The 26,720-nt window shown below is 45.5% G+C and overlaps 1 protein-coding gene across 2 annotated transcripts in view; it reads right to left on the bottom strand.

Moving 5' to 3' along the window:
• The window catches only part of zmp:0000001236 (mastermind-like protein 2), a 141,310-nt gene extending 123,450 nt beyond the window's left edge, over window positions 1–17,860 (bottom strand). The window contains exons 1-2 of one of the 2 annotated variants that reach the window (XM_036964717.1): window positions 17,223–17,860; window positions 16,631–17,075 (exon numbers count right to left, since the gene is read on the bottom strand). In XM_036964717.1, the coding sequence (XP_036820612.1) occupies window positions 16,631–17,050 (420 nt within the window). In that variant the 5' untranslated portion in view covers window positions 17,051–17,075; window positions 17,223–17,860. The remainder of the gene's footprint in view (window positions 1–16,630; window positions 17,076–17,222) is intronic. The other variant, XM_036964718.1, reaches the window with a different exon arrangement.
• Between the last annotated feature and the right edge of the window lie 8,860 nt (window positions 17,861–26,720).

Here is a 26,720-nt window from a genome sequence, read left to right as displayed (position 1 = left end):
GAGTGGCCTTTTGATTAATTGTTCAGCAGTCTTATGGCTTGACGTGTGGTCATTTTATGGGCCTTCCTCTGACACCGCCTGGTATAGAGGTCCTGGATGGCAGGAACCTTGGCACCTGTGATGTACTGGGCCGTACGCTCTACCCTCTGTAGCGTCTTACGGTCAGATGCCGAGCAGTTGCCATACCAGGCGGGGATGCAACCGGTCAGGATGCTCTCGATGGTGCAGCTGTAGAACTTTTTGAGGATCTGGGGATCCATGCCAAATCTTTTCAGTCTCCTGAGGCTGAAAAGGCGTTGTTGTGTCCTCTATAACAACAGTCTTGGTGTGTTAGGACCATTCATTACTTGTCCGTGCCAGTAAAATGTTTTATATGATTCAGTCAATATATGATCGATTATAAAAATTCTGAACGTTTTGGAGTATCTTCATTTTCCAACTGTTGCATTTATTAGAATTACTTTATTATAAACTTTTAACAATTTCGATGACTATTGTTAGATGATTGGCTGATAGATAAGTGTAGCCTATGAGAAGAGTTATGGCTGGGCCACATACAGATCTGGCATTTAACTGTCACTACTTTCACAGCTGTCGAAGCCATCGGGAGAAACATAAAAGTGAAAAAGGGACAGAAAGTGAAATTTCCCCAAACAAACAGCCACAACATCTGAATCATTCATGTCTCCTTCAGAGGTTGTGTGTATTTTTGTAAACAACTCTAAAAAGGCATATTTTCTAATTTCATGGTTTCATATTTACCACTCCCGTGGGGTATAGTTTCTCACATCGTGGTTCATATTTACCACTCCAATAGGGTATAGGTTCAAATTTACCATAGGGGCCCTCTCTACCCTCTGTGAACATGCAGGTTCCCACAAGGGTCTAATTTCAGATGAGATCAACAAAGACACTCACACAGCTCTCTCTCTCTCTCTCTCTCTCTCTCTACCTCTCTCTCTCTACCTCTCTCTCCCCCCCTCTCCCTCTCCCCCTCTCTCCCTCTCTCTCCCTCTCAGACCTCAGAGCCTCTCTAAGCAGAAGAAGTCACATCAGGCGTGAATGAATGGATAGATTCCAGACAACCCACTCCAAAGACATGTTTACTCATATGCTGTCTCTGTCTCAAATGGCACCCAAATCCATTTAAAGTGCACTATTTTTGGCGAGGGCCCATAGGGGTCTGGTAAAAAGTAATGCACTATATAGAGAATAGGGTTCCATCTGGGACACTATATAGAGAATAGGGTTCCATCTGGGACACTATATAGAGAATAGGGTTCCATCTGGGACACTTTTTTTTATTTTTATTTCACCTTTATTTAACCAGGTAGGCTAGTTGAGAACAAGTTCTCATTTGCAACTGCGACCTGGCCAAGATAAGGCATAGCAGTGTGAACAGACAACACAGAGTTACACATGGAGTAAACAATTAACAAGTCAATAACACAGTAGAAAAAAGGGGAGTCTATATATACATTGTGTGCAAAAAGGCATGAGAAGGTAGGCGAATAATTACAATTATGCAGATTAACACTGGAGTGATAAATGATCAGATGGTCATGTACAGGTAGAGATATTGGTGTGCAAAAGAGCAGAAAAAATAAATAAATAAAAACAGTATGGGGATGAGGTAGGTGAAAATGGGTGGGCTATTTACCAATAGACTATGTACAGCTGCAGCGATCGGTTAGCTGCTCAGATAGCAGATGTTTGAAGTTGGTGAGGGAGATAAAAGTCTCCAACTTCAGCGATTTTTGCAATTCGTTCCAGTCACAGGCAGCAGAGAACTGGAACGAAAGGCGGCCAAATGAGGTGTTGGCTTTAGGGATGATCAGTGAGATACACCTGCTGGAGCGCGTGCTACGGATGGGTGTTGCCATCGTAACCAGTGAACTGAGATAAGGGTTCCATCTGGGACACTATATAGAGAATAGGGTTCCATCTGGGATACTATATAGAGAATAGGGTTCCATCTGGGACACTATATAGAGAATAAGGTTCCATTTGGAACACTATAAAGGGAACAGCTGTGTCCCTTCAGCCAGATGAAGAAGAGGGAACAGCTGTGTCCCTTCAGCCAGATGAAGAAGAGGGAACAGCTGTGTCCCTTCAGCCAGATGAAGAAGAGGGAATAGCTGTGTCCCTTCAGCCAGATGAAGAAGAGGGAACAGCTGTGTCCCTTCAGCCAGATGAAGAAGAGGGAACAGCTGTGTCCCTTCAGCCAAATGAAGAAGAGGGAACAGCTGTGTCCCTTCAGCCAGATGAAAAAGAGGGAACAGCTGTGTCCCTTCAGCCAGATGAAGAAGAGGGAACAGCTGTGTCCCAGTAAAATGTAGCTGAGATCCAGACAGTCTATTGTAGGCAAACTCCTGTATCTCATTGTTTAGGTAGGTGAGATAAATATATAAACTCTCACTGTCCCCTCACTGTCCTCTCACTGTCCCCTCACTGTCCTATCACTGTCCTATCACTGTCCCCTCACTGTTAACAGAGTTTATTTTCAGCAAACTTATTTAACATGTGTATATAATTGTATGAACATAAGAGTCAATAACTGAGACGTAAACTGAACAAGTTCCACAGACATGTGACTAACAGAAATGGAATAATGTGTCCCTGAACAAAGGTGGGGGGGGGGGGGGGGGGGGAGATTTGCACCAGATTTGCCAGTTCTTGCTGTGAGATGTTACCCCACTCTTCCACCAAGGAACCTGCAAGTTCCCGGACATTTCTGGGGGGGAATGGCCCTAGCCCTCACCCTGAGATCCGGGCTCTTCACTGGCCATGGCAGGGCACTGACATTCCTGCAGGAAATCACGCACAGAACGAGCAGTATGGCTGGTGGCATTGTCATGCTGGAGGGTCATGTCAGGATGAGCCTGCAGGAAGGGTACCACATGAGGGAGGAGGACGTCTTCCCTGTAACGCACAGTGTTGAGATTGCCTGAAATGACAACAAACTCAGTCTGATGATGCTGTGACACACCGACCCAGACCATGACGGACCCTCCACCTCCAAATCGATCCTTCTCCAGAGTACAGGCCTCGGTGTAACGCTCATTCCTTCAACGATAAACACAAATCCGACCATCACCCCTGGTGAGACAAAACCGCGGCTTGTCAGTGAAGAGCATTTTTTGCCAGTCCTGTCTGGTCCAGCGACGGTGGGTTTGTGCCCATAGGCGACGTTGTTGCCGGTGATGTCTGGTGAGGACCTGCCTTACAACAGGCCTACAAGCCCTCAGTCCAGCCTCTCTCAGCCTATTGTGGACAGTCTGAGCACTGATGGAGGGATTGTGTGTTCCTGGTGTAACTCGGGCAGTTGTTGCCATCCTGTACCTGTCCCGCAGGTGTGATGTTCGGGTGTACCAATCCTGTGCAGGTGTTGTTACACGTGGTCTGCCACTGCGAGGACGATCAGCTGTCCATCCTGTCTCCCTGTAGCCCTGTCTTAGGCGTCTCACAGTACGGACATTGCAATTTATTGCCCAGGCCACATCTACAGTCCTCATGCCTCCTTGCAGCATGCCTAAGGCACATTTACGCAGATGAGCAGGGACCCTGGGCATCGTTCTTTTGGTGTTTTTCAGAGTCAGTAGAAAGGCCTCTTTAGTGTCCTAAGTTTTCATAACTGTGACCTTAATTGCCTACCGTCTGTAAGCTGTTAGTGTCTTAATGACCGTTCCATAGGTGCATGTTCATTAATTGTTTATGGTTCAACAAGCATGGGAAACAGTGTTTAAACCCTTTACAATGAAGATCTGTGAAGTTATTTCGAATTTTATAAATTATATTTGAAAGACAGGGTCCTGAAACAGACATAACCTGTGGAAATATAACACAGCTATAGTTGTGGCTCTCCAAAAAGATTAAATCTTCGTCCCAAACGACACCCGAATCCCTGTATAGTGCACTAGAAAAGGGTTCCCTTTGGAATGGAAGGTTGTCTCCCAGGTCTGGCCTTGAAGCATCAATAGTTTACCCACCCAGTCAGGATGAGGTGGGATAAAAATGTCTCTGTTTTTGTTTGCAGTTTGAGTTGAAAACAGCCAGGCAGTTCCTCTATAGGAAACACACAGTAAACACACTGACTGTATAGCTTCGGGTCTAATAGAGGGCCTGTAAGCGGAGATGCCTTGGGGCTGAAACAAAAAAACTGTATTTCTCTAGTCCATATGGAATAGCAGGGCTGCCTGTATTCCTCTATTCCATATGGAATAGCAGGGCTGCCTGTGTTCCTCTATTCCATATGGAATAGCAGGGCTGCCTGTGTTCCTCTGGTCCACATGGAATAGCAGGGCTGCCTCTATTCCTCTAGTCCACATGGAATAGCAGGGCTGCCTGTATTCCTCTATTCCATATGGAATGGCAGGTCTGCATTATCCCGGGAGGACGGACCGTACTTCTACTGCATTATCCCGGGAGGACTACAATACATCTACTGCATTATCACGGGAGGGCTGCAATACTTCTAGCAGGGCTGCATTATCCTGGGAGGACGTACCGTACTTCTACTGCATTATCCCGGGAGGACTACACTACTTCTACTGCATTATCCCGGGAGGACTACAGTACTTCTACTGCATTATCCTGTGAGGACACACGTGACTTCTACTGCATTATCCTGGGAGGACACACTGAACTTCTACTGCATTATCCTGGGAGGACACACTGAACTTCTACTGCATTATCCTGGGAGGACGTACCGTACTTCTACTGCATTATCCCAGGAGGACTACACTACTTCTACTGCATTATCCCGGGAGGACTACAGTACTTCTACTGCATTATCCTGTGAGGACACACGTGACTTCTACTGCATTATCCTGGGAGGACACACTGAACTTCTACTGCATTATCTTGGGAGGGCGTATAGTACCTCTACTGCGTTATCCTGGGAGGACTACAGTACTAGGATGAGAGACGGTCTACAGGGATGAGACAGAACTGATCAGCTGGTTGGTTTCAACAGAAGCTCTCTGTCTTCAAAGACTCAGCCTGCCCCTAGAGGCGTGTGTGTGTGTAGAGTGTGTGTGTGTGTAGAGTGTGTGTGTGTGTAGAGTGTGTGTGTAGGGGGTGCCTCAGAAAGACACCACTGTTGGAGAAATCAACCTGCAGGCGCATCTTGGTTAGGGTTAGGGTTAGTTATGTCCCAAATGGCATTCTATTCCCTATATAGTGCACTACTTTAGACCAGGGCACCCTATTCCCTATGTAGTGCACTACTTTAGACCAGGGCACCCAATTCCCTATGTAGTACACTACTTTGGACCAGGGCAGCCTATTCCCTATGTAGTGCACTACTTAGACCAGGACACACTATTCCCTATGTAGTGCACTACTTTAGACCAGGGCACCCTATTCTCTATGTAGTGCACTACTTTAGACCAGGGCACCCTATTCCCTAGTGCACTACTTTAGACCAGAGCACACATTCCCTATGTAGTGCACTACTTTAGACCAGTGCACCCTATTCCCTATGTAGTGCACTACTTTAGACCAGAACCCATAGGGTTGTGAAGCAGGGCTATGATCAACATCAGTGAACTCTTTATAGGGACCCGTTTGGAAGGCAGTCAACGGGCAGTAACCACGCAGTCAACGGGCAGTCAACAGGCAGTAACCACGCAGTCAACAGGCAGTCAACGGGCAGTAACCACCCAGTCAACGGGCAGTCAACGGGCAGTAACCACCCAGTCAACGGGCAGTCAACGGGCAGTAACCACGCAGTAAACAGGCAGTCAACGGGCAGTCAACAGGCAGTAACCACGCAGTCAACGGGCATTCAACGGGCAGTCAACGGGCAGTAACCACGCAGTCAACAGGCAGTAACCACGCAGTCAACGGGCAGTCAACAGGCAGTAACAACGCAGTCAACGGGCAGTCACCACGAGGTCAACGGGCAGTAACCACGCAGTCAACAGGCAGTAACCACGCAGTCAACAGGCAGTAACCACGCAGTCAACAGGCAGTAACCACGCAGTCAACAGGCAGTCAACGGGCAGTCAACAGGCAGTAACCACGCAGTCAACGGGCAGTCAACAGGCAGTAACCACGCAGTCAACGGGCAGTAACCACGCAGTCAACGGGCAGTCAATGGGCAGTCAACAGGCAGTCAACAGGCAGTCAACAGGCAGTAACCACACAGTCAACAGGCAGTCAACAGGCATTAACCACGCAGTCAACGGGCAGTCAACAGGCAGTAACCACGCAGTCAACAGGCAGTCGACGGGCAGTCAACACGCAGTCAACGGGCAGTCAACAGGCAGTAACCAGCAGTCAACGGGCAGTCAACAGGCAGTAACCACACAGTCAACAGGCAGTCAACAGGCATTAACCACGCAGTCAACGGGCAGTCAACAGGCAGTAACCACGCAGTCAACAGGCAGTCAACGGGCAGTAACCATGCATTCAACGGGCAGTCAACGGGCAGTAACCACGCAGTCAACAGGCAGTAACCACGCAGTCAACGGGCAGTCAACAGGCAGTAACAACGCAGTCAACAGGCAGTCACCACGCAGTCAACGGGCAGTAACCACGCAGTCAACGGGCAGTCAACGGGCAGTCAACAGGCAGTAACCAGCAGTCAACGGGCAGTCAACAGGCAGTAACCACACAGTCAACAGGCAGTCAACAGGCATTAACCACGCAGTCAACGGGCAGTCAACAGGCAGTAACAACGCAGTCAACGTGCAGTCACCACGCAGTCAACGGGCAGTAACCACGCAGTCAACGGGCAGTCAACGGGCAGTCAACGGGCAGTAACCACGCAGTCAACGGGCAGTAACCACGCAGTCAACGGGCAGTCAATGGGCAGTCAACAGGCAGTCAACAGGCAGTCAACAGGCAGTAACCACACAGTCAACAGGCAGTCAACAGGCATTAACCACGCAGTCAACGGGCAGTAACCACGCAGTCAACGGGCAGTCAACAGGCAGTCAACGGGCAGTCAACGGGCAGTCAATGGGCAGTCAACGGGCAGTCAACAGGCAGTAACCAGCAGTCAACGGGCAGTCAACAGGCAGTAACCACACAGTCAACAGGCAGTCAACAGGCATTAACCACGTAGTCAACGGGCAGTAACCACGCAGTCAACGGGCAGTCAACGGGCAGTAACCACGCAGTCAACGGGCAGTCAACGGGCAGTAACCACACAGTCAACAGGCAGTCAACAGGCAGTAACCACGCAGTCAACGGGCAGTAACCACGCAGTCAACGGGCAGTCAACGGGCAGTCAACAGGCAGTCAACGGGCAGTCAACGGGCAGTAACCACGCAGTCAACGGGCAGTAACCACGCAGTCAACGGGCAGTCAATGGGCAGTCAACAGGCAGTCAACAGGCAGTCAACAGGCAGTAACCACACAGTCAACAGGCAGTCAACAGGCATTAACCACGCAGTCAACGGGCAGTAACCACGCAGTCAACGGGCAGTCAACAGGCAGTCAACGGGCAGTCAACGGGCAGTCAATGGGCAGTCAACGGGCAGTCAACAGGTAGTAACCAGCAGTCAACGGGCAGTCAACAGGCAGTAACCACACAGTCAACAGGCAGTCAACAGGCATTAACCACGTAGTCAACGGGCAGTAACCACGCAGTCAACGGGCAGTCAACGGGCAGTAACCACGCAGTCAACGGGCAGTCAACGGGCAGTAACCACACAGTCAACAGGCAGTCAACAGGCAGTAACCACGCAGTCAACGGGCAGTAACCACGCAGTCAACGGGCAGTCAACGGGCAGTCAACAGGCAGTCAACGGGCAGTCAACGGGCAGTCAACGGGCAGTAACCAGCAGTCAACGGGCAGTCAACAGGCAGTAACCACGCAGTCAACAGGCAGTCAACAGGCAGTCAACGGGCAGTAACCATGCAGTCAACGGGCAGTCAACAGGCAGTCAACAGGCAGTAACCATGCAGTCAACAGGCAGTCAACAGGCAGTAACCACGCAGTCAACAGGCAGTCAACAGGCAGTCAACGGGCAGTAACCATGCAGTCAACGGGCAGTCAACAGGCAGTCAACAGGCAGTAACCATGCAGTCAACAGGCAGTCAACAGGCAGTCAACTGCATCTCTATAAAATCGACCTAGATTACTGACTGATACCATATCTATAAAATCTACATTACTGAACTAAAAATAACAAAGCATTGAATGCCAGCACTGTATTTAACCTAATGTAGTGTCATTAATGATTTATGGGAAGCTACCCTAAATTAGGCTAAATAATGTCTGTTTCCATGAACCATATGAACCAGGGAGGAGAGAGAGAGAGAGAGGAGAGGGGGGGAGAGAGAGAGAGAGAGGGGGGGTGGGGGAGAGAGAGAGAGAGAGGGGGGAGGCATCTGTAAACTCTTGCAAATATAGTCTCATCTCTCCCATTATGACATGATATTGAAACATTCCTTGGGAACAGTTTCATAGCCTCTAGCCTGCATGTCCAACTCCCCAGGGGCTAATAAGACAAAAACAACCAGAAAAATCTCCCGTCTCAGCTTGGCTGTTGCCCTTGCAGTGTGCCCCTTACCATAGATGCCTCATACAGCACAGGAAACGGGTAAAATCAGCACACGCTCACACAGTACCAGATCAATGTGGAGCTATATACAGGAAGTACCAGATCAATGTGGAGCTATATACAGGAAGTACCAGATCAATGTGGAGCTATATACAGGAAGTACCAGATCAATGTGGAGCTATATACAGGAAGTACCAGATCAATGTAGAGCTATATACAGGAAGTACCAGATCAATGTAGAGCTATATACAGGAAGTACCAGATCAATGTGGAGCTATATACAGGGAGTACCAGTACCAGACCAATGTGGAGCTATATACAGGAAGTACCAGATCAATGTGGAGCTATATACAGGAAGTACCAGATCAATGTGGAGCTATATACAGGAAGTACCAGTACCAGATCAATGTGGAGCTATATACAGGAAGTACCAGTACCAGATCAATGTGGAGCTATATACAGGAAGTAGCAGATCAATGTGGAGCTATATACAGGAAGTACCAGATCAATGTGGAGCTATATACAGGAAGTACCAGATCAATGTGGAGCTATATACAGGAAGTACCAGTACCAGATCAATGTGGAGCTATATACAGGGAGTACCAGTACCAGATCAATGTAGAGCTATATACAGGAAGTACCAGATCAATGTAGAGCTATATACAGGAAGTACCAGATCAATGTGGAGCTATATACAGGAAGTACCAGATCAATGTGGAGCTATATACAGGAAGTACCAGATCAATGTGGAGCTATATACAGGAAGTACCAGATCAATGTGGAGCTATATACAGGGAGTACCAGATCAATGTGGAGCTATATTCAGGGAGTACCAGATCAATGTGGAGCTATATACAGGGAGTACCAGATCAATGTGGAGCTATATACAGGGAGTACCAGTACCAGATCAATGTGGAGCTATATACAGGAAGTACCAGATCAATGTGGAGCTATATACAGGAAGTACCAGATCAATGTGGAGCTATATACAGGGAGTACCAGATCAATGTGGAGCTATATACAGGAAGTACCAGATCAATGTGGAGCTATATACAGGAAGTACCAGATCAATGTGGAGCTATATACAGGAAGTACCAGATCAATGTGGAGCTATATACAGGAAGTACCAGATCAATGTGGAGCTATATACAGGAAGTACCAGATCAATGTGGAGCTATATACAGGGAGCACCAGATCAATGTGGAGCTATATACAGGAAGTACCAGTACCAGATCAATGGGGAGCTATATACAGGAAGTACCAGATCAATGTGGAGCTATATACAGGAAGTACCAGATCAATGTGGAACTATATACAGGGAGTACCAGTACCAGATCAATGTGGAGCTATATAGAGGAAGTACCAGATCCAATGTGGCGCTAAATACAGGAAGTACCAGTACCAGATCAATGTGGAGCTATATACAGGAAGTACCAGATCCAATGTGGCGCTAAATACAGGAAGTACCAGTACCAGATCAATGTGGAGCTATATACAGGAAGTACCAGTACCAGATCAATGTGGAGCTATATACAGGAAGTACCAGTACCAGATCAATGTGGAGCTATATACAGGAAGTAACAGATCAATGTGGAGCTATATACAGGGAGTACCAGATCAATGTGGAGCTATATACAGGAAGTACCAGATCAATGTGGAGCTATATACATGAAGTACCAGTACCAGATCAATGTGGAGCTATATACAGGAAGTACCAGATCAATGTGGACCTATATACAGGGAGTACCAGATCAATGTGGAGCTATATAGAGGCAGTACCAGATCAATGTGGAGATATATACAGGAAGTACCAGATCCAATGTGGAGCTAAATACAGGAAGTACCAGTACCAGATCAATGTGGAGCTATATACAGGAAGTACCAGTACCAGATCAATGTGGAGCTATATACAGGAAGTACCAGTACCAGATCAATGTGGAGCTATATACAGGGTGTACCAGATCAATGTGGAGCTATATACAGGGAGTACCAGATCAATGTGGAGCTATATACAGGGAGTATCAGTACCAGATCAATGTGGAGCTATATACAGGGAGTACCAGTACCAGATCAATGTGGAGCTATATACAGGAAGTATCAGTACCAGATCAATGTGGAGCTATATACAGGGAGTACCAGATCAATGTTGCGCTATATACAGGAAGTACCAGATCAATGTGGAGATATATACAGGAAGTACCAGTACCAGATCAATGTGGAGCTATATACAGGGAGTACCAGATCAATGTGGAGCTATATACAGGAAGTACCAGATCAATGTGGAGCTATATACAGGGAGTACCAGATCAATGTGGAGCTATATACAGGGAGTATCAGTACCAGATCAATGTGGAGCTATATACAGGGAGTACCAGTACCAGATCAATGTGGAGCTATATACAGGAAGTATCAGTACCAGATCAATGTGGAGCTATATACAGGGAGTACCAGATCAATGTGGAGCTATATACAGGAAGTACCAGATCAATGTGGAGCTATATACAGGAAGTACCAGTACCAGATCAATGTGGAGCTATATACAGGGAGTACCAGATCAATGTGGAGCTATATACAGGGAGTACCAGTACCAGATCAATGTGGAGATATATACAGGGAGTACCAGATCAATGTGGAGCTATATACAGGGAGTATCAGTACCAGATCAATGTGGAGCTATATACAGGGAGTACCAGTACCAGATCAATGTGGAGCTATATACAGGAAGTATCAGTACCAGATCAATGTGGAGCTATATACAGGGAGTACCAGATCAATGTGGAGCTATATACAGGAAGTACCAGATCAATGTGGAGCTATATACAGGAAGTACCAGTACCAGATCAATGTGGAGCTATATACAGGGAGTACCAGATCAATGTGGAGCTATATACAGGGAGTACCAGATAAATGTGGAGCTATATAGAGGCAGTACCAGATCAATATGGAGATATATACAGGAAGTACCAGATCCAATGTGGAGCTAAATATAGGAAGTACCAGTACCAGATCAATGTGGAGCTATATACAGGAAGTACCAGTACCAGATCAATGTGGAGCTATATACAGGAAGTACCAGTACCAGATCAATGTGGCGCTATATACAGGGTGTACCAGAACAATGTGGAGCTATATACAGGGAGTACCAGATCAATGTGGAGCTATATACAGGGAGTACCAGATCAATGTGGCGCTATATACAGGAAGTACCAGATCAATGTGGAGATATATACAGGAAGTACCAGTACAAGATCAATGTGGACCTATATACAGGGAGTACCAGATCAATGTGGAGCTATATACAGGGAGTACCAGATCAATGTAGAGCTATATACATGGAGTACCAGTACCAGATCAATATGGAGCTATATACAGGAAGTACCAGATCAATGTGGAGCTATATACAGGGAGTACCAGTACCAGATCAATGTGGAGCTATATACAGGAAGTATCAGTACCAGATCAATGTGGAGCTATATACAGGGAGTACCAGATCAATGTGGAGCTATATACAGGGAGTACCAGTACCAGATCAATGTGGAGCTATATACAGGAAGTATCAGTACCAGATCAATGTGGAGCTATATACAGGAAGTATCAGTACCAGATCAATGTGGAGCTATATACAGGAAGTATCAGTACCAGATCAATGTGGAGCTATATACAGGAAGTATCAGTACCAGATCAATGTGGAGCTATAGACAGGAAGTAACAGTACCAGATCAATGTGGAGCTATATACAGGAAGTATCAGTACCAGATCAATGTGGAGCTATATACAGGGAGTACCAGTACCAGATCAATGTGGAGCTATATACAGGGAGTATCAGTACCAGATCAATGTGGAGCTATATACAGGGAGTACCAGTACCAGATCAATGTGGAGCTATATACAGGGAGTACCAGATCAATGTGGAGCTATATACAGGAAGTACCAGATCAATGTGGAGCTATATACAGGGAGTACCAGTACCAGATCAATGTGGAGCTATATACAGGGAGTACCAGATCAATGTGGAGCTATATACAGGGAGTACCAGTACCAGATCAATGTGGAGCTATATACAGGGAGTACCAGTACCAGATCAATGTGGAGCTATATACAGGAAGTACCAGATCAATGTGGAGCTATATACAGGAAGTACCAGTACCAGATCAATGTGCAGAGGTATAAAGTATTTGAAGACAGGGTAAAGTGACTAGGCATCAGGATAAATAATAATAAGGTATTTGAGGTAGATATGTACATGAAGGCAGGGTAAAATGACTAGGCATCAGGATAGATAATAATAAGGTATTAGAGGTAGATATCCAACAGTACAGTAATACCTAATGCTTGTGTTTCTAGCTCCAACAGTGCAGTAATACCTAATGCTTGTGTTTCTAGCTCCAACAGTACAGTAATACCTAATGCTTGTGTTTCTAGCTCCAACAGTGCAGTAATACCTAATGCTTGTGTTTCTAGCTCCAACAGTACAGTAATACCTAATGCTTGTGTTTCTAGCTCCAACAGTACAGTAATACCTAATGCTTGTGTTTCTAGCTCCAACAGTACAGTAATACCTAATGCTTGTGTTTCTAGCTCCAACAGTGCAGTAATACCTAATGCTTGTGTTTCTAGCTCCAACAGTACAGTAATACCTAATGCTTGTGTTTCTAGCTCCAACAGTACAGTAATACCTAATGCTTGTGTTTCTAGCTCCAACAGTACAGTAATACCTAATGCTTGTGTTTCTAGCTCCAACAGTACAGTAATACCTAATGCTTGTGTTTCTAGCTCCAACAGTGCAGTAATACCTAATGCTTGTGTTTCTAGCTCCAACAGTACAGTAATACCTAATGCTTGTGTTTCTAGCTCCAACAGTACAGTAATACCTAATGCTTGTGTTTCTAGCTCCAACAGTACAGTAATACATAATGCTTGTGTTTCTAGCTCCAACAGTGCAGTAATACCTAATGCTTGTGTTTCTAGCTCCAACAGTGCAGTAATACCTAATGCTTGTGTTTCTAGCTCCAACAGTACAGTAATACCTAATGCTTGTGTTTCTAGCTCCAACAGTGCAGTAATACCTAATGCTTGTGTTTCTAGCTCCAACAGTACAGTAATACCTAATGCTTGTGTTTCTAGCTCCAACAGTACAGTAATACATAATGCTTGTGTTTCTAGCTCCAACAGTGCAGTAATACCTAATGCTTGTGTTTCTAGCTCCAACAGTGCAGTAATACCTAATGCTTGTGTTTCTAGCTCCAACAGTACAGTAATACCTAATGCTTGTGTTTCTAGCTCCAACAGTGCAGTAATACCTAAATCTTGTGTTTCTAGCTCCAACAGTACAGTAATACCTAATGCTTGTGTTTCTAGCTCCAACAGTACAGTAATACCTAATGCTTGTGTTTCTAGCTCCAACAGTACAGAAATACCTAATGCTTGTGTTTCTAGCTCCAACAGTACAGTAATACCTAATGCTTGTGTTTCTAGCTCCAACAGTGCAGTAATACCTAATGCTTGTGTTTCTAGCTCCAACAGTACAGTAATACCTAATGCTTGTGTTTCTAGCTCCAACAGTACAGTAATACATAATGCTTGTGTTTCTAGCTCCAACAGTACAGTAATACCTAACGCTTGTGTTTCTAGCTCCAACAGTACAGAAATACCTAGCAATACAAAACAATGCAGACAAAATCAGATTCACACAGAACCACTCTAGTCAAAAGTAAGTAATGTTGGTTCATGCCATCCTGACTCCTTTCCCTTTCTAGCACTGACTGTCAAGTGCAATTTTCATGACTGTCCTTACTAAACGCATCGTCCAAAGTAAGATTAACTTAGCTACTTTTTAACTGTCAGCAACATTAGTTAGAAATGTAGACTGTAGTTAGGGGTGTAGTTAGGGCTGTAGTTAGGGCTGTAGACTGTAGTTAGGGGTGTAGTTAGGGCTGTAGTTAGGGCTGTAGTTAGGGCTGTAGTTAGGGCTGTAGTTAGGGCTGTAGTTAGGGCTGTAGTTAGGGCTGTAGTTAGGGCTGTAGTTAGGGCTGTAGACTGTAGTTAGGGATGTAGTTAGGGCTGTAGTTAGGGCTGTAGTTAGGGCTGTAGACTGTAGTTAGGGGTGTAGTTGGGGTGTAGACTGTAGTTAGGGCTGTAGTTAGGGCTGTAGTTAGGGCTGTAGACTGTAGTTAGGGGTGTAGTTGGGGTGTAGACTGTAGTTAGGGCTGTAGTTAGGGCTGTAGTTAGGGGTGTAGGGTGTAGTTAGGGGTGTAGACTGTAGTTAGGAATGTAGACTGTACTTAGGGGTGTAGACTGTACTTAGGGGTGTAGTTAGGAATGTAGACTGTAGTTAGGTATGTAGACTGTTGTTAGGGGTGTAGACTGTAGTTAGGGGTGTCGGGTGTAGTTAGGAATGTAGACTGTAGTTAGGGGTGTAGACTGTAGTTAGGGGTGTAGACTGTAGTTAGGGGTGTAGACTGTTGTTAGGGGTGTAGACTGTTGTTAGGGGTGTAGACTGTAGTTAGGGGTGTAGACTGTAGTTAGGGGTGTAGACTGTAGTTAGGGGTGTAGACTGTTAGGGGTGTAGACTGTAGTTAGGGGTGTAGACTGTAGTTAGGGGTGTAGTTAGGAATGTAGACTGTAGTTAGGGGTGTAGACTGTAGTTAGGGGTGTAGACTGTAGTTAGGGGTGTAGACTGTAGTTAGGGGTGTAGACTGTTGTTAGGGGTGTAGACTGTAGTTAGGGGTGTAGACTGTAGTTAGGGGTGTAGACTGTAGTTAGGGGTGTAGACTGTTAGGGGTGTAGACTGTAGTTAGGGGTGTAGACTGTAGTTAGGGGTGTAGACTGTAGTTAGGGGTGTAGACTGTAGTTAGGGGTGTAGACTGTAGTTAGGAGTGTAGACTGTAGTTAGGAGTGTAGACTGTAGTTAGGGGTGTAGTTAGGGGTGTAGACTGTAGTTAGGGCTGTAGTTAGGGCTGTAGTTAGGGGTGTAGGGTGTAGTTAGGGGTGTAGGGTGTAGTTAGGGGTGTAGACTGTAGTTAGGGGGTGTCGTTAGGGGTGTAGACTGTAGTTAGGAATGTCGACCGTCGTTAGGAATGTCGACCGCCGTTAGGAATGTAGACTGTCGTTAAGAATGTAAACTGTCGTTAAGAATGTAGACTGTAGTTATGGGTGTACTTAGGAATGTAGACTGTAGTTAGGGGTGTAGACTGTAGTTAGGAATGTAGACCGTCGTTAGGAATGTAGACCGTAGTTAGGATTGTAGACCGTAGTTAGGAATGTAGACCGTAGTTAGGAATGTAGACCGTAGTTAGGAATGTAGACTGTCGTTAAGAATGTAGACTGTCGTTAAAAATGTAGACTGTAGTTAGTGGTGTAGACTGTAGTTAGGTATGTAGACTGTAGTTAGGTATGTAGACTGTAGTTAGGTGTGTAGACTGTAGTTAGGGGTGTATACTGTACTTAGGGGTGTAGACTGTACTTAGGGGTGTAGACTGTACTTAGGGGTGTAGACTGTACTTAGGGGTGTAGACTGTACTTAGGGGTGTAGACTGTACTTAGGGGTGTAGACTGTAGTTAGGAGGGTAGACTGTAGTTAGGGGTGTAGACTGTAGTTAGGGGTGTAGTTAGAAATGTAGACTGTAGTTAGGGGTGTAGACTGTAGTTAGGGGTGTAGACTGTAGTTATGGATGTAGTTAGGAATGTAGACTGTAGTTAGGGGTGTAGACTGTAGTTAGGGGTGTAGACTGTAGTTAGGATTGTTTTTAGGGGTACAGACTGCAGGTCGGAAGGTAACGTAGCCAGCGACCGGAAGGTAACGTAGCCTAGCAGTTAGAGGCTAGCCAGCAACCGGAAGGTTGCCAGTTTGAATCCCTTGTGATGGGATCTGGCAGGAAGTGAGCTGGCTTACCAGAGGGTTGCTGGTATCAAATCCTAGATGCCATTGCCCGTGAGCAACAACTGCTGTACAGGCGCCCAAGTGTGGCAGCACCCAATCCAACCTCTATATGTTTGTGTGTCTTTGGGAGGGGTTAGGATGAAGTGGAAATATAATTTAGGTTGGACCTCTTGTACAATTTACAAATAAAGTGACAATCCAAATTCCCTCAAGAGACATATTCATCATCACTTACTGCTATTCGTGTTGAGATCTTCTGGTCTCCCGCTGAGGAGCTCTGGCATTTCTGTTCTCCATTAACTCTGCTGTAGTCTGGAGGTTGTTGGTTCGAAGCCCGGTTCCCCTTGGTTTTCCTATTCCCGGGTCCCTGATGCACAATGTTCAGCAGGTGAAGAGTACTCTCGTGTTCCCGGTCAGAGTTCTCGGCCTGGCCTCGCTGGTACCGGTTCTCACAGGTGGAGTGATGCCTTCGACACAGTTCTATCCGCGCGCGTAACCGTTCCACAATGGCGCTGTGAAGCTGCGGGACCGCAGAGCCCCGGGAGGTCGCGAGCGGCCCCGCAACCCCCCCGCCTGGCATAGAGCCCACCATACCAAGACCTAACATTGGTACGAACCCTCCTGCTGCGGGCTGTGCGGGAGTTGCTTCTCCCATGCCCTCTGGCACCCCGCAAGAAGTTCTATCAAAAAAAGGTTACCCGTGTTTTTACAGAGACCACAATAAAAACATCGAATATTAAACGGCTCTCTAATGATTAGGAATGATAATCATACAAAATATATATTTACAAAAAATATATATACTTTAGCATATTTGCCACTATTACCTGAATGGGATAAGAACAAGTCCCCACGAGGTCCTCTACTGATTTGATGACCGACTATTCGGTTCCGACTACACCACATGCAACGTGAATACCCTAACCTACTTCAGTCTCCTGTAATTCGACAGGAAATCAAACTTAAATATATCACGAACAATAGCATTTTAGTAGCGAAATTGACTAGAAGCGTTTTACGCAAATTGCGTTTACAATGAGTAGCTTACACATATGATCATAAAATAACCTACCACACTTTGCGACGAATATTAACTGTGTATTCAACGTGGACGAGTCATCACCAAAACAGAAGGTTATATTGGGAAAATACACGAAACTTCCAGCGACTCACGACATGATATTTTTTTTTTTTTACATTAGCAAAAAAAATAAAAAAAATCCCCCGTTCCCCTGGTCCTGATCAAAAACAGATGGTTAGCCTACATTTGGTCAATTCTGAAAATAACGAAACTGTAAAGACACGGGTAAGAAACGCCGAGGAGCGAACACACAAACTGATAGTGATTCTAGCTGGGCTGTGTCAAGTATTCCATTGACAATCATTTGTCCGTCCGAGCTGTAGCCTACACGGAGGCACGGGAATTGCGGGGGTACTAGACTCTCATTGTATGAGTATTCCTTCCTCTGGTCATGAAATACGCATATGGACGATGGTGCCCAAACGCACACTCTAGTGTAGGGCAATATGAACTACACACTGAGAGATGACCAGGCTGCTGTGGTGATAGGACAGAGACACTGGTGTTATTAACACAGGAATATTAGGCAGTGGCTGTCAGATGTTCATGATTGTAGTGGAGTAGTGGGCCCTTCCACTCCTTTGAACTTTTAAGCATGATAAGGCGCACCAGAAGTGAACCTGTGAATGTGAGACAGTCAAAGGTCTAACCTAAGTACTTCATTCTAATAAAGTAAAAACGTAAATAAAAACAATCCAGTGACAACTACAGCAGACACAGTAAGTAGGATAGTAAAACACGACTTACCCAATAAACAAATACCAGGCGGTGTAATGTAAAACACGACTTACCCAATAACCAAATACCAGGCGGTGTAATGTCACACAACTTACCCAATAACCAAATACCAGGCGGTGTAATGTCACACGACTTACCCAATAACCAAATACCAGGCGGTGTAATGTAACACGACTTACCCAATAAACAAATACCAGGCGGTGTAATGTCACACAACTTACCCAATAACCAAATACCAGGCGGTGTAATGTCACACGACTTACCCAATAACCAAATACCAGGCGGTGTAATGTAACACGACTTACCCAATAAACAAATACCAGGCGGTGTAATGTCACACGACTTACCCAATAAACAAATACCAGGCGGTGTAATGTCACACGACTTACCCAATAAACAAATACCAGGAGGTGTAATGTCACACGACTTACCCAATAAACAAATACCAGGCGGTGTAATGTCACACGACTTACCCAATAACCAAATACCAGGCGGTGTAATGTAACACGACTTACCCAATAAACAAATACCAGGCGGTGTAATGTCACACGACTTACCCAATAAACAAATACCAGGCGGTGTAATGTCACACGACTTACCCAATAAACAAATACCAGGCGGTGTAATGTCACACGACTTACCCAATAAACAAATACCAGGCGGTGTAATGTCACACGACTTACCCAATAAACAAATACCAGGCGGTGTAATGTAACACGACTTACCCAATAAACAAATACCAGGCGGTGTAATGTAACACACAACTTACCTGATAATAGATTTACCCAACACCAGGTGGTGATTACACGACTTTGGCCTAGTTGGAGGGATCTAGGATGCTGCTCATCTCATGGCACTGATGTTGAGGATGTCGTTGACTCACCCAATCAGGTACTTGTCAAGTGAGGTGCCACAACTTACAAACACTGTGGACTGAATCGATCTGGATGATGATGGTATAATGTGTTATGGTTTGGTGAGTTCATCCATTCAACAAAATACTTTACTACTGTCCAAAATAGCATCCTATACCCTAGTTTCCTATTTCCTTGACCAGCACCAATAGGGTGAACCCCTCTGTGATGTCATGCTGCTGTAGTGACAGCCAGCTCTCTAACTCCCTCCGCTGGTGCATGCGTGACATGGCCTCAGCATGGCTTTATACAGCCTGGTTTGAGCTCACAAAATGGCAGTGGGAATAGACCGTGCTGTCCGGGGATCCCGACCCTATTGAAGTTGACATTTAAAATGTCTAGGGACGTCCTAAGGATCCCAGTTAGCACTAACCCCCTCAGTAGTGTTCTCACCATGGACTGGAGAAATGCACATGTACAGTATCTGGAACCTACAGCAGAGGACAGTGACTGGCTACTTATCCTGTGTGTTGTAGCAGTGGTCCTCATTGGACTGACTGAGTGACTCAGGTCAGGGAGTGGTCCTCATTGGACTAACTGAGTGACTCAGGTCAGTGAGTCAGTCATAGGGCGCTACATATTCGTTGCCAAACCCACTGGCTCCAGGTCATCTATAAGTCTCTGCAAGGTAAAGCCCGGCCTTGTCTCAGCTCACTGGTCACCATAGCAACACCCACCTGTAGCACGTGCTCCAGCAGGTATATCTCACTGGTCATCCCCACAGCCAACACCTCCTTTGGACGCCTTTCCTTCCAGTTCTCTGCTGCCAATGACTGGAACGAAGTGGAAAAATCACCGAAGGTGGAGACTCATGTCTCTCTCTCTAACTTAAAGCATCAGCTGTCAGAGCAGCTTCCCCATCACTGTACCTGTACACAGCCCATCTGTAAATAGCCCATCCAACTACCTCATCCCCATATTGTTACTTATCTTCTTGCTATTTTGCAACCCAGTATCTCTACTTGCACATCATCATCTGCACATCTATCACACCAGTGTTAATGCTAAATTGTAATTATTTCACCTCTATGGCCTATTTATTGCCTTACCTCCCTAATCTTCTACATTTGCACACACTGTACATAGATTTTTCCTATTGGGTTATTGACTGTAAGTGTATGTGTCTAAGTCTATGTTGTTGTTTGTGTCGCACTGCTTTGTTTTATCTTGGCCAGGTCACAGTTTGTAAATAGGAACTTGTTCTCATCTAGCCTACCTGGATAAATAAAGGTGTTCTCAACTGGCCTACCTGGTTAAATAAAGGTGTTCTCAACTAGCCTACCTGGTTAAATAAAGGTGAAATAAAAAAATAAATAAAAGGGAGTGGCCTCATTGGACAGACTGACTGACTCAGGTCAGGTGGTGGGCCTCATTGGACAGACTGACTGACTCAGGTCAGGTGGTGGGCCTCATTGGACAGACTGACTGACTCAGGTCAGGGAGTGGCCTCATTGGACAGACTGACTGACTCAGGTCAGGGAGTGGCCTCATTGGACAGACTGACTGACTCAGGTCAGGGAGTGGCCTCATTGGACAGACTGACTGACTCAGGTCAGGGAGTGGCCTCATTGGACAGACTGACTGACTCAGGTCAGGGAGTGGCCTCATTGGACAGACTGACTGACTCAGGTCAGGGAGTGGGCCTCATTGGACAGACTGACTGACTCAGGTCAGGTGGTGGGCCTCATTGGACTAACTGAGTGACTCAGATCGGGGAGTGGGCCTCATTGGACAGACTGACTGACTCAGGTCAGGGAGTGGGCCTCATTGGACAGACTGACTGACTCAGGTCAGGGAGTGGCCTCATTGGACAGACTGACTGACTCAGGTCAGGGAGTGGCCTCATTGGACAGACTGACTGACTCAGGTCAGGGAGTGGGCCTCATTGGACAGACTGACTGACTCAGGTCAGGTGGTGGGCCTCATTGGACTAACTGAGTGACTCAGATCGGGGAGTGGGCCTCATTGGACAGACTGACTGACTCAGGTCAGGGAGTGGGCCTCATTGGACAGACTGACTGACTCGGGTCAGGGAGTGGGCCTCATTGGACAGACTGAGTGACTCAGGTCAGGGAGTGGGCCTCATTGGACAGACTGACTGACTCAGGTCAGGGAGTGGGCCTCATTGGACAGACTGACTGACTCAGTTCAGGGAGTGGGCCTCATTGGACAGACTGACTGACTCAGGTCAGGGAGTGGGCCTCATTGGACAGACTGACTGACTCAGGTCAGGGAGTGGCCTCATTGGACAGACTGACTGACTCAGGTCAGGGAGTGGGCCTCATTGGACAGACTGACTGACTCAGGTCAGGTGGTGGGCCTCATTGGACTAACTGAGTGACTCAGATCGGGGAGTGGGCCTCATTGGACAGACTGACTGACTCAGGTCAGGGAGTGGGCCTCATTGGACAGACTGACTGACTCAGGTCAGGGAGTGGCCTCATTGGACAGACTGACTGACTCAGGTCAGGGAGTGGCCTCATTGGACAGACTGACTGACTCAGGTCAGGGAGTGGGCCTCATTGGACAGACTGACTGACTCAGGTCAGGTGGTGGGCCTCATTGGACTAACTGAGTGACTCAGATCGGGGAGTGGGCCTCATTGGACAGACTGACTGACTCAGGTCAGGGAGTGGGCCTCATTGGACAGACTGACTGACTCGGGTCAGGGAGTGGGCCTCATTGGACAGACTGAGTGACTCAGGTCAGGGAGTGGGCCTCATTGGACAGACTGACTGACTCAGTTCAGGGAGTGGGCCTCATTGGACAGACTGACTGACTCAGGTCAGGGAGTGGGCCTCATTGGACAGACTGACTGACTCAGGTCAGGGAGTGGGCCTCATTGGACAGACTGAGTGACTCAGATCAGGGAGTGGGCCTCATTGGACAGACTGACTGACTCAGGTCAGGGAGTGGGCCTCATTGGACAGACTGACTGACTCAGGTCAGGGAGTGGGCCTCATTGGACTAACTGACTGACTCAGGTCATGGAGTGGGCCTCATTGGACTAACTGACTGACTCAGGTCAGGGAGTGGGCCTCCACGACCACTCTACATATCACAACGCAGTGAGTCTTTTCCTGGAGGCAGAACTGAGTGGTTTCCGCTAGATAAGCCAGCTGCAAAGTCAATATTGGCCTCTATTGTAAAAATGTATGAAAACAAAAAAATATGAGCTTTTTGGTCTTCCTTTTAAGGTCAGAGTTAGGCATTAAGGTTCAGGTTTAAAATGAAGATTTTATGACTTGTGCGGCTGTGCCAGCTAGGTGACCACTCTGCAGAGCTGCCTCCAGCACAAGATCCATGATGAAAACTGCTAACCGGCTATTACAACCTACAACATACGTTAAACTACTTCCACTACCATACAAACACTTCAGTTGTTGTTTTTTTACACTTGACGATTTATTGATGTCCACAGTTTGAGTCTAATATAATACAGGAATAACAGTGTTATTTTGTGTATCCCCAATGTACCACATTTTACCATCACATTGGCATTGTTTGGCATATTGCTTCACAAAATAATCAAGACAACGTATTTGCATAAATTAATGTTAGTAGAGCCATTTTTTTTTTGTTTGTTTGTTTTGACACTTCTTTTTCAACTGAAAAACACTTAATAAATTAATACATTAATTCACAAGCAATCCAACAAATGGATAAAATGCTTTTACAGGAGTAGAAATCAGAAGAGCCAACATGTCCTCTACTTAATACAGTATGTCGACTCAGTAAAGGGCCCGCGTCCCGAATGACATCCTATTCTCTACAGTGCACCACTTCTGACCAGAGGCAACAGGGCTCGAGTCAAAAACAGCACACTATATATAGGGAATAAGGGTGCCATTTGGGACACTGAAGCCAGTAAAAAAGATAGACCCTATTGAGCAGCTTTCTCTATTCCACTCAGTCAGGTCTGTATTATATAACTCTACAACAACACACAATCTACCACCCACGACACAACATACACAGCTCATTCACTTACATGTTACTCTCTCAACACAATCAATTACATTATCCATTTCACATCAGACAGAGAGGGTCCATCTGAGATAGCACCCTTAGTGTGACCTGGTCAACAGTAGTGGTCAACATGTGGAGAGGGTGCTATTTCAGATGTAGACAGACGAAACAGAGAAACAACCCTTTTCAATCACTATCCGTTCTTTGTGAATCTCAGTTCACATAGCAAGGCCTTTTTTTAATCAGTGCAAGTCAACTACAGGTCTCTCTGTGTAGAAGTATGAATCACTAGTCAACTACAGGTCTCTGTGTAGAAGTATGAATCACTAGTCAACTACAGGTCTCTGTGTAGAAGTATGAATCACTAGTCAACTACAGGTCTCTCTCTGTGTAGAAGTATGAATCACTAGTCAACTACAGGTCTCTGTGTAGAAGTATGAATCACTAGTCAACTACAGGTCTCTGTGAGGAAGTATGGATCACTAGTCAACTACAGGTCTCTGTGAGGAAGTATGGATCACTAGTCAACTACAGGTCTCTCTCTGTGTAGAAGTATGGATCACTAGTCAACTACAGGTCTCTGTGTAGAAGTATGGATCACTAGTCAACTACAGGTCTCTGTGTAGAAGTATGAATCACTAGTCAACTACAGGTCTCTGTGTAGAAGTATGAATCACTAGTCAACTACAGGTCTCTGTGTAGAAGTATGAATCACTAGTCAACTACAGGTCTCTCTGTGTAGATGTATGGATCACTAGTCAACTACAGGTCTCTGTGTGTAGATGTATGAATCACTAGTCAACTACAGGTCTCTGTGTATAAGTATGAATCACTAGTCAACTACAGGTCTCTGTGTAGAAGTATGAATCACTAGTCAACTACAGGTCTCTGTGTGTAGATGTATGAATCACTAGTCAACTACAGGTCTCTCTGTGCAGATGTATGAATCACTAGTCAACTACAGGTCTCTGTGAGGAAGTATGGATCACTAGTCAACTACAGGTCTCTCTGTGTAGAAGAATGGATCACTAGTCAACTACAGGTCTCTCTCTGTGTAGAAGTATGGATCACTAGTCAACTACAGGTCTCTGTGTAGAAGTATGAATCACTAGTCAACTACAGGTCTCTCTGTGTAGAAGTATGAATCACTAGTCAACTACAGGTCTCTGTGTAGAAGTATGAATCACTAGTCAACTACAGGTCTCTGTGTAGATGTATGAATCACTAGTCAACTACAGGTCTCTGTGAGGAAGTATGGATCACTAGTCAACTACAGGTCTCTGTGTAGAAGTATGAATCACTAGTCAACTACAGGTCTCTCTGTGTAGAAGTATGAATCACTAGTCAACTACAGGTCTCTGTGTAGAAGTATGAATCACTAGTCAACTACAGGTCTCTGTGTAGAAGTATGAATCACTAGTCAACTACAGGTCTCTGTGTAGAAGTATGAATCACTAGTCAACTACAGGTCTCTGTGAGGAAGTATGGATCACTAGTCAACTACAGGTCTCTGTGTAGAAGTATGAATCACTAGTCAACTACAGGTCTCTCTGTGTAGAAGTATGAATCACTAGTCAACTACAGGTCTCTGTGTAGAAGTATGAATCACTAGTCAACTACAGGTCTCTGTGTAGATGTATGAATCACTAGTCAACTACAGGTCTCTGTGAGGAAGTATGGATCACTAGTCAACTACAGGTCTCTGTGTAGAAGTATGAATCACTAGTCAACTACAGGTCTCTCTGTGTAGATGTATGAATCACTAGTCAACTACAGGTCTCTCTGTGTAGATGTATGAATCACTAGTCAACTACAGGTCTCTCTGTGTAGAAGTATGAATCACTAGTCAACTACAGGTCTCTGTGTAGAAGTATGAATCACTAGTCAACTACAGGTCTCTGTGTAGAAGTATGAATCACTAGTCAACTACAGGTCTCTCTGTGTAGAAGTATGGATCACAAAATTCAACCGTAAAAAATTGGAGAGAAAAAATAACACACTTATTCCGCAAAGATCTGAGCCCAAATTATTCTGAGACCCAACATATTTGCATATTACCTCCCCCCAAACCCCACCCCCCTTGTCAGTAAAAAATAATGATAATAATAATAACAACAACAACAATAATGATAGAAAAACATGAACATGTAACCATTAGCAACCATCAATAACACCATCGTCGATCTAATCAAAAGCAACTTTTGGCCTTACTGGTCGTCAATTCTTCAGTGCGTACCAAATGGCATCCTATTCACTACAGTAAACTACTTTAGACCAGGTCCCATAGTGCACTCCTTTAGACCAGGGCCTATAGTGTGATACTTTAGACCAGGGCCTATAGTGCACTCCTTTAGACCAGGGCCTGTAGTGAACTACTTTAGACCAGGGCCTATAGTGAACTACTTTAGACCAGGGCCCACTACTTTAGACCAGGGCCTATAGTGAACTACTTTAGACCAGGGCCTATAGTGAACTACTTTAGACCAGGGCCTATAGTGCACTCCTTTAGACCAGGGCCTATAGTGTGATACTTTAGACCAGGGCCTATAGTGTGATACTTTAGACCAGGGCCTATAGTGAACTACTTTAGACCAGGGCCTATAGTGAACTACTTTAGACCAGGGCCTATAGTGAACTACTTTAGACCAGGGCCTATAGTGCACTCCTTTAGACCAGGGCCTATAGTGTGATACTTTAGACCAGGGCCTATAGTGAACTACTTTAGACCAGGGCCTATAGTGAACTACTTTAGACCAGGGCCTATAGTGCACTCCTTTAGACCAGGGCCTATAGTGTGATACTTTAGACCAGGGCCTATAGTGAACTACTTTAGACCAGGGCCTATAGTGAACTACTTTAGACCAGGGCCTATAGTGTGATCCTTTAGACCAGGGCCTATAGTGCACTACTTTAGACCAGGGCCCATAGTGAACTACTTTAGACCAGGGCCTATAGTGCACTACTTTAGACTAGGGCCTATAGTGAACTACTTTAGACCAGGGCCCACTACTTTAGACCAGGGCCTATAGTGAACTACTTTAGACCAGGGCCCACTACTTTAGACCAGGGCCTATAGTGAACTACTTTAGACCAGGGCCCACTACTTTAGACCAGGGCCAATAGTGAACTACTTTAGACCAGGACCTAAAGGGCAATATATGGAATAGGTTGCCATTTGGGACAGAAAACCTTAAATAGTGATATACCTTTTAGTGGTTCCAGCCCACAAAAGAAGTACTGGACATTCATTAATGTACACAAAATGAAATATTATTGCCAATCATATTTTGCCCCCACATTAAAGTGGTTATGAATTCATGTATTACTAACCTGTTAATATAATTATGTTTTTAAAAATAAGTGTATCCCTAGAATAAAGCGACATTCTTTCATCAGAATTCATGAAATTATAATTGATCATGTCAAGATTTGAGGATAATTGTAATGAATGCCATTGCTCCTCTTCTGTCGTTTTTCTAATGAAGGCTATGTCCCAAATCCTGTTCTCTATATAGTGCACTCCTTTAGACCAGGGCCTATAGTGCACACCTTTAGACCAGGGCCTATAGTGCACTACTTTAGACCAGGGCCTATAGTTAACTGCTTTAGACCAGGGCCTATAG

Source organism: Oncorhynchus mykiss, chromosome 27 (assembly GCF_013265735.2).
Source record: "Oncorhynchus mykiss isolate Arlee chromosome 27, USDA_OmykA_1.1, whole genome shotgun sequence".
In the NCBI taxonomy this organism is placed as follows: Eukaryota; Metazoa; Chordata; class Actinopteri; order Salmoniformes; family Salmonidae; genus Oncorhynchus; species Oncorhynchus mykiss.
The sequence above is the reverse complement of the archived record's forward strand: the minus strand, read 5'-3'. Positions and strand labels throughout refer to the sequence as shown.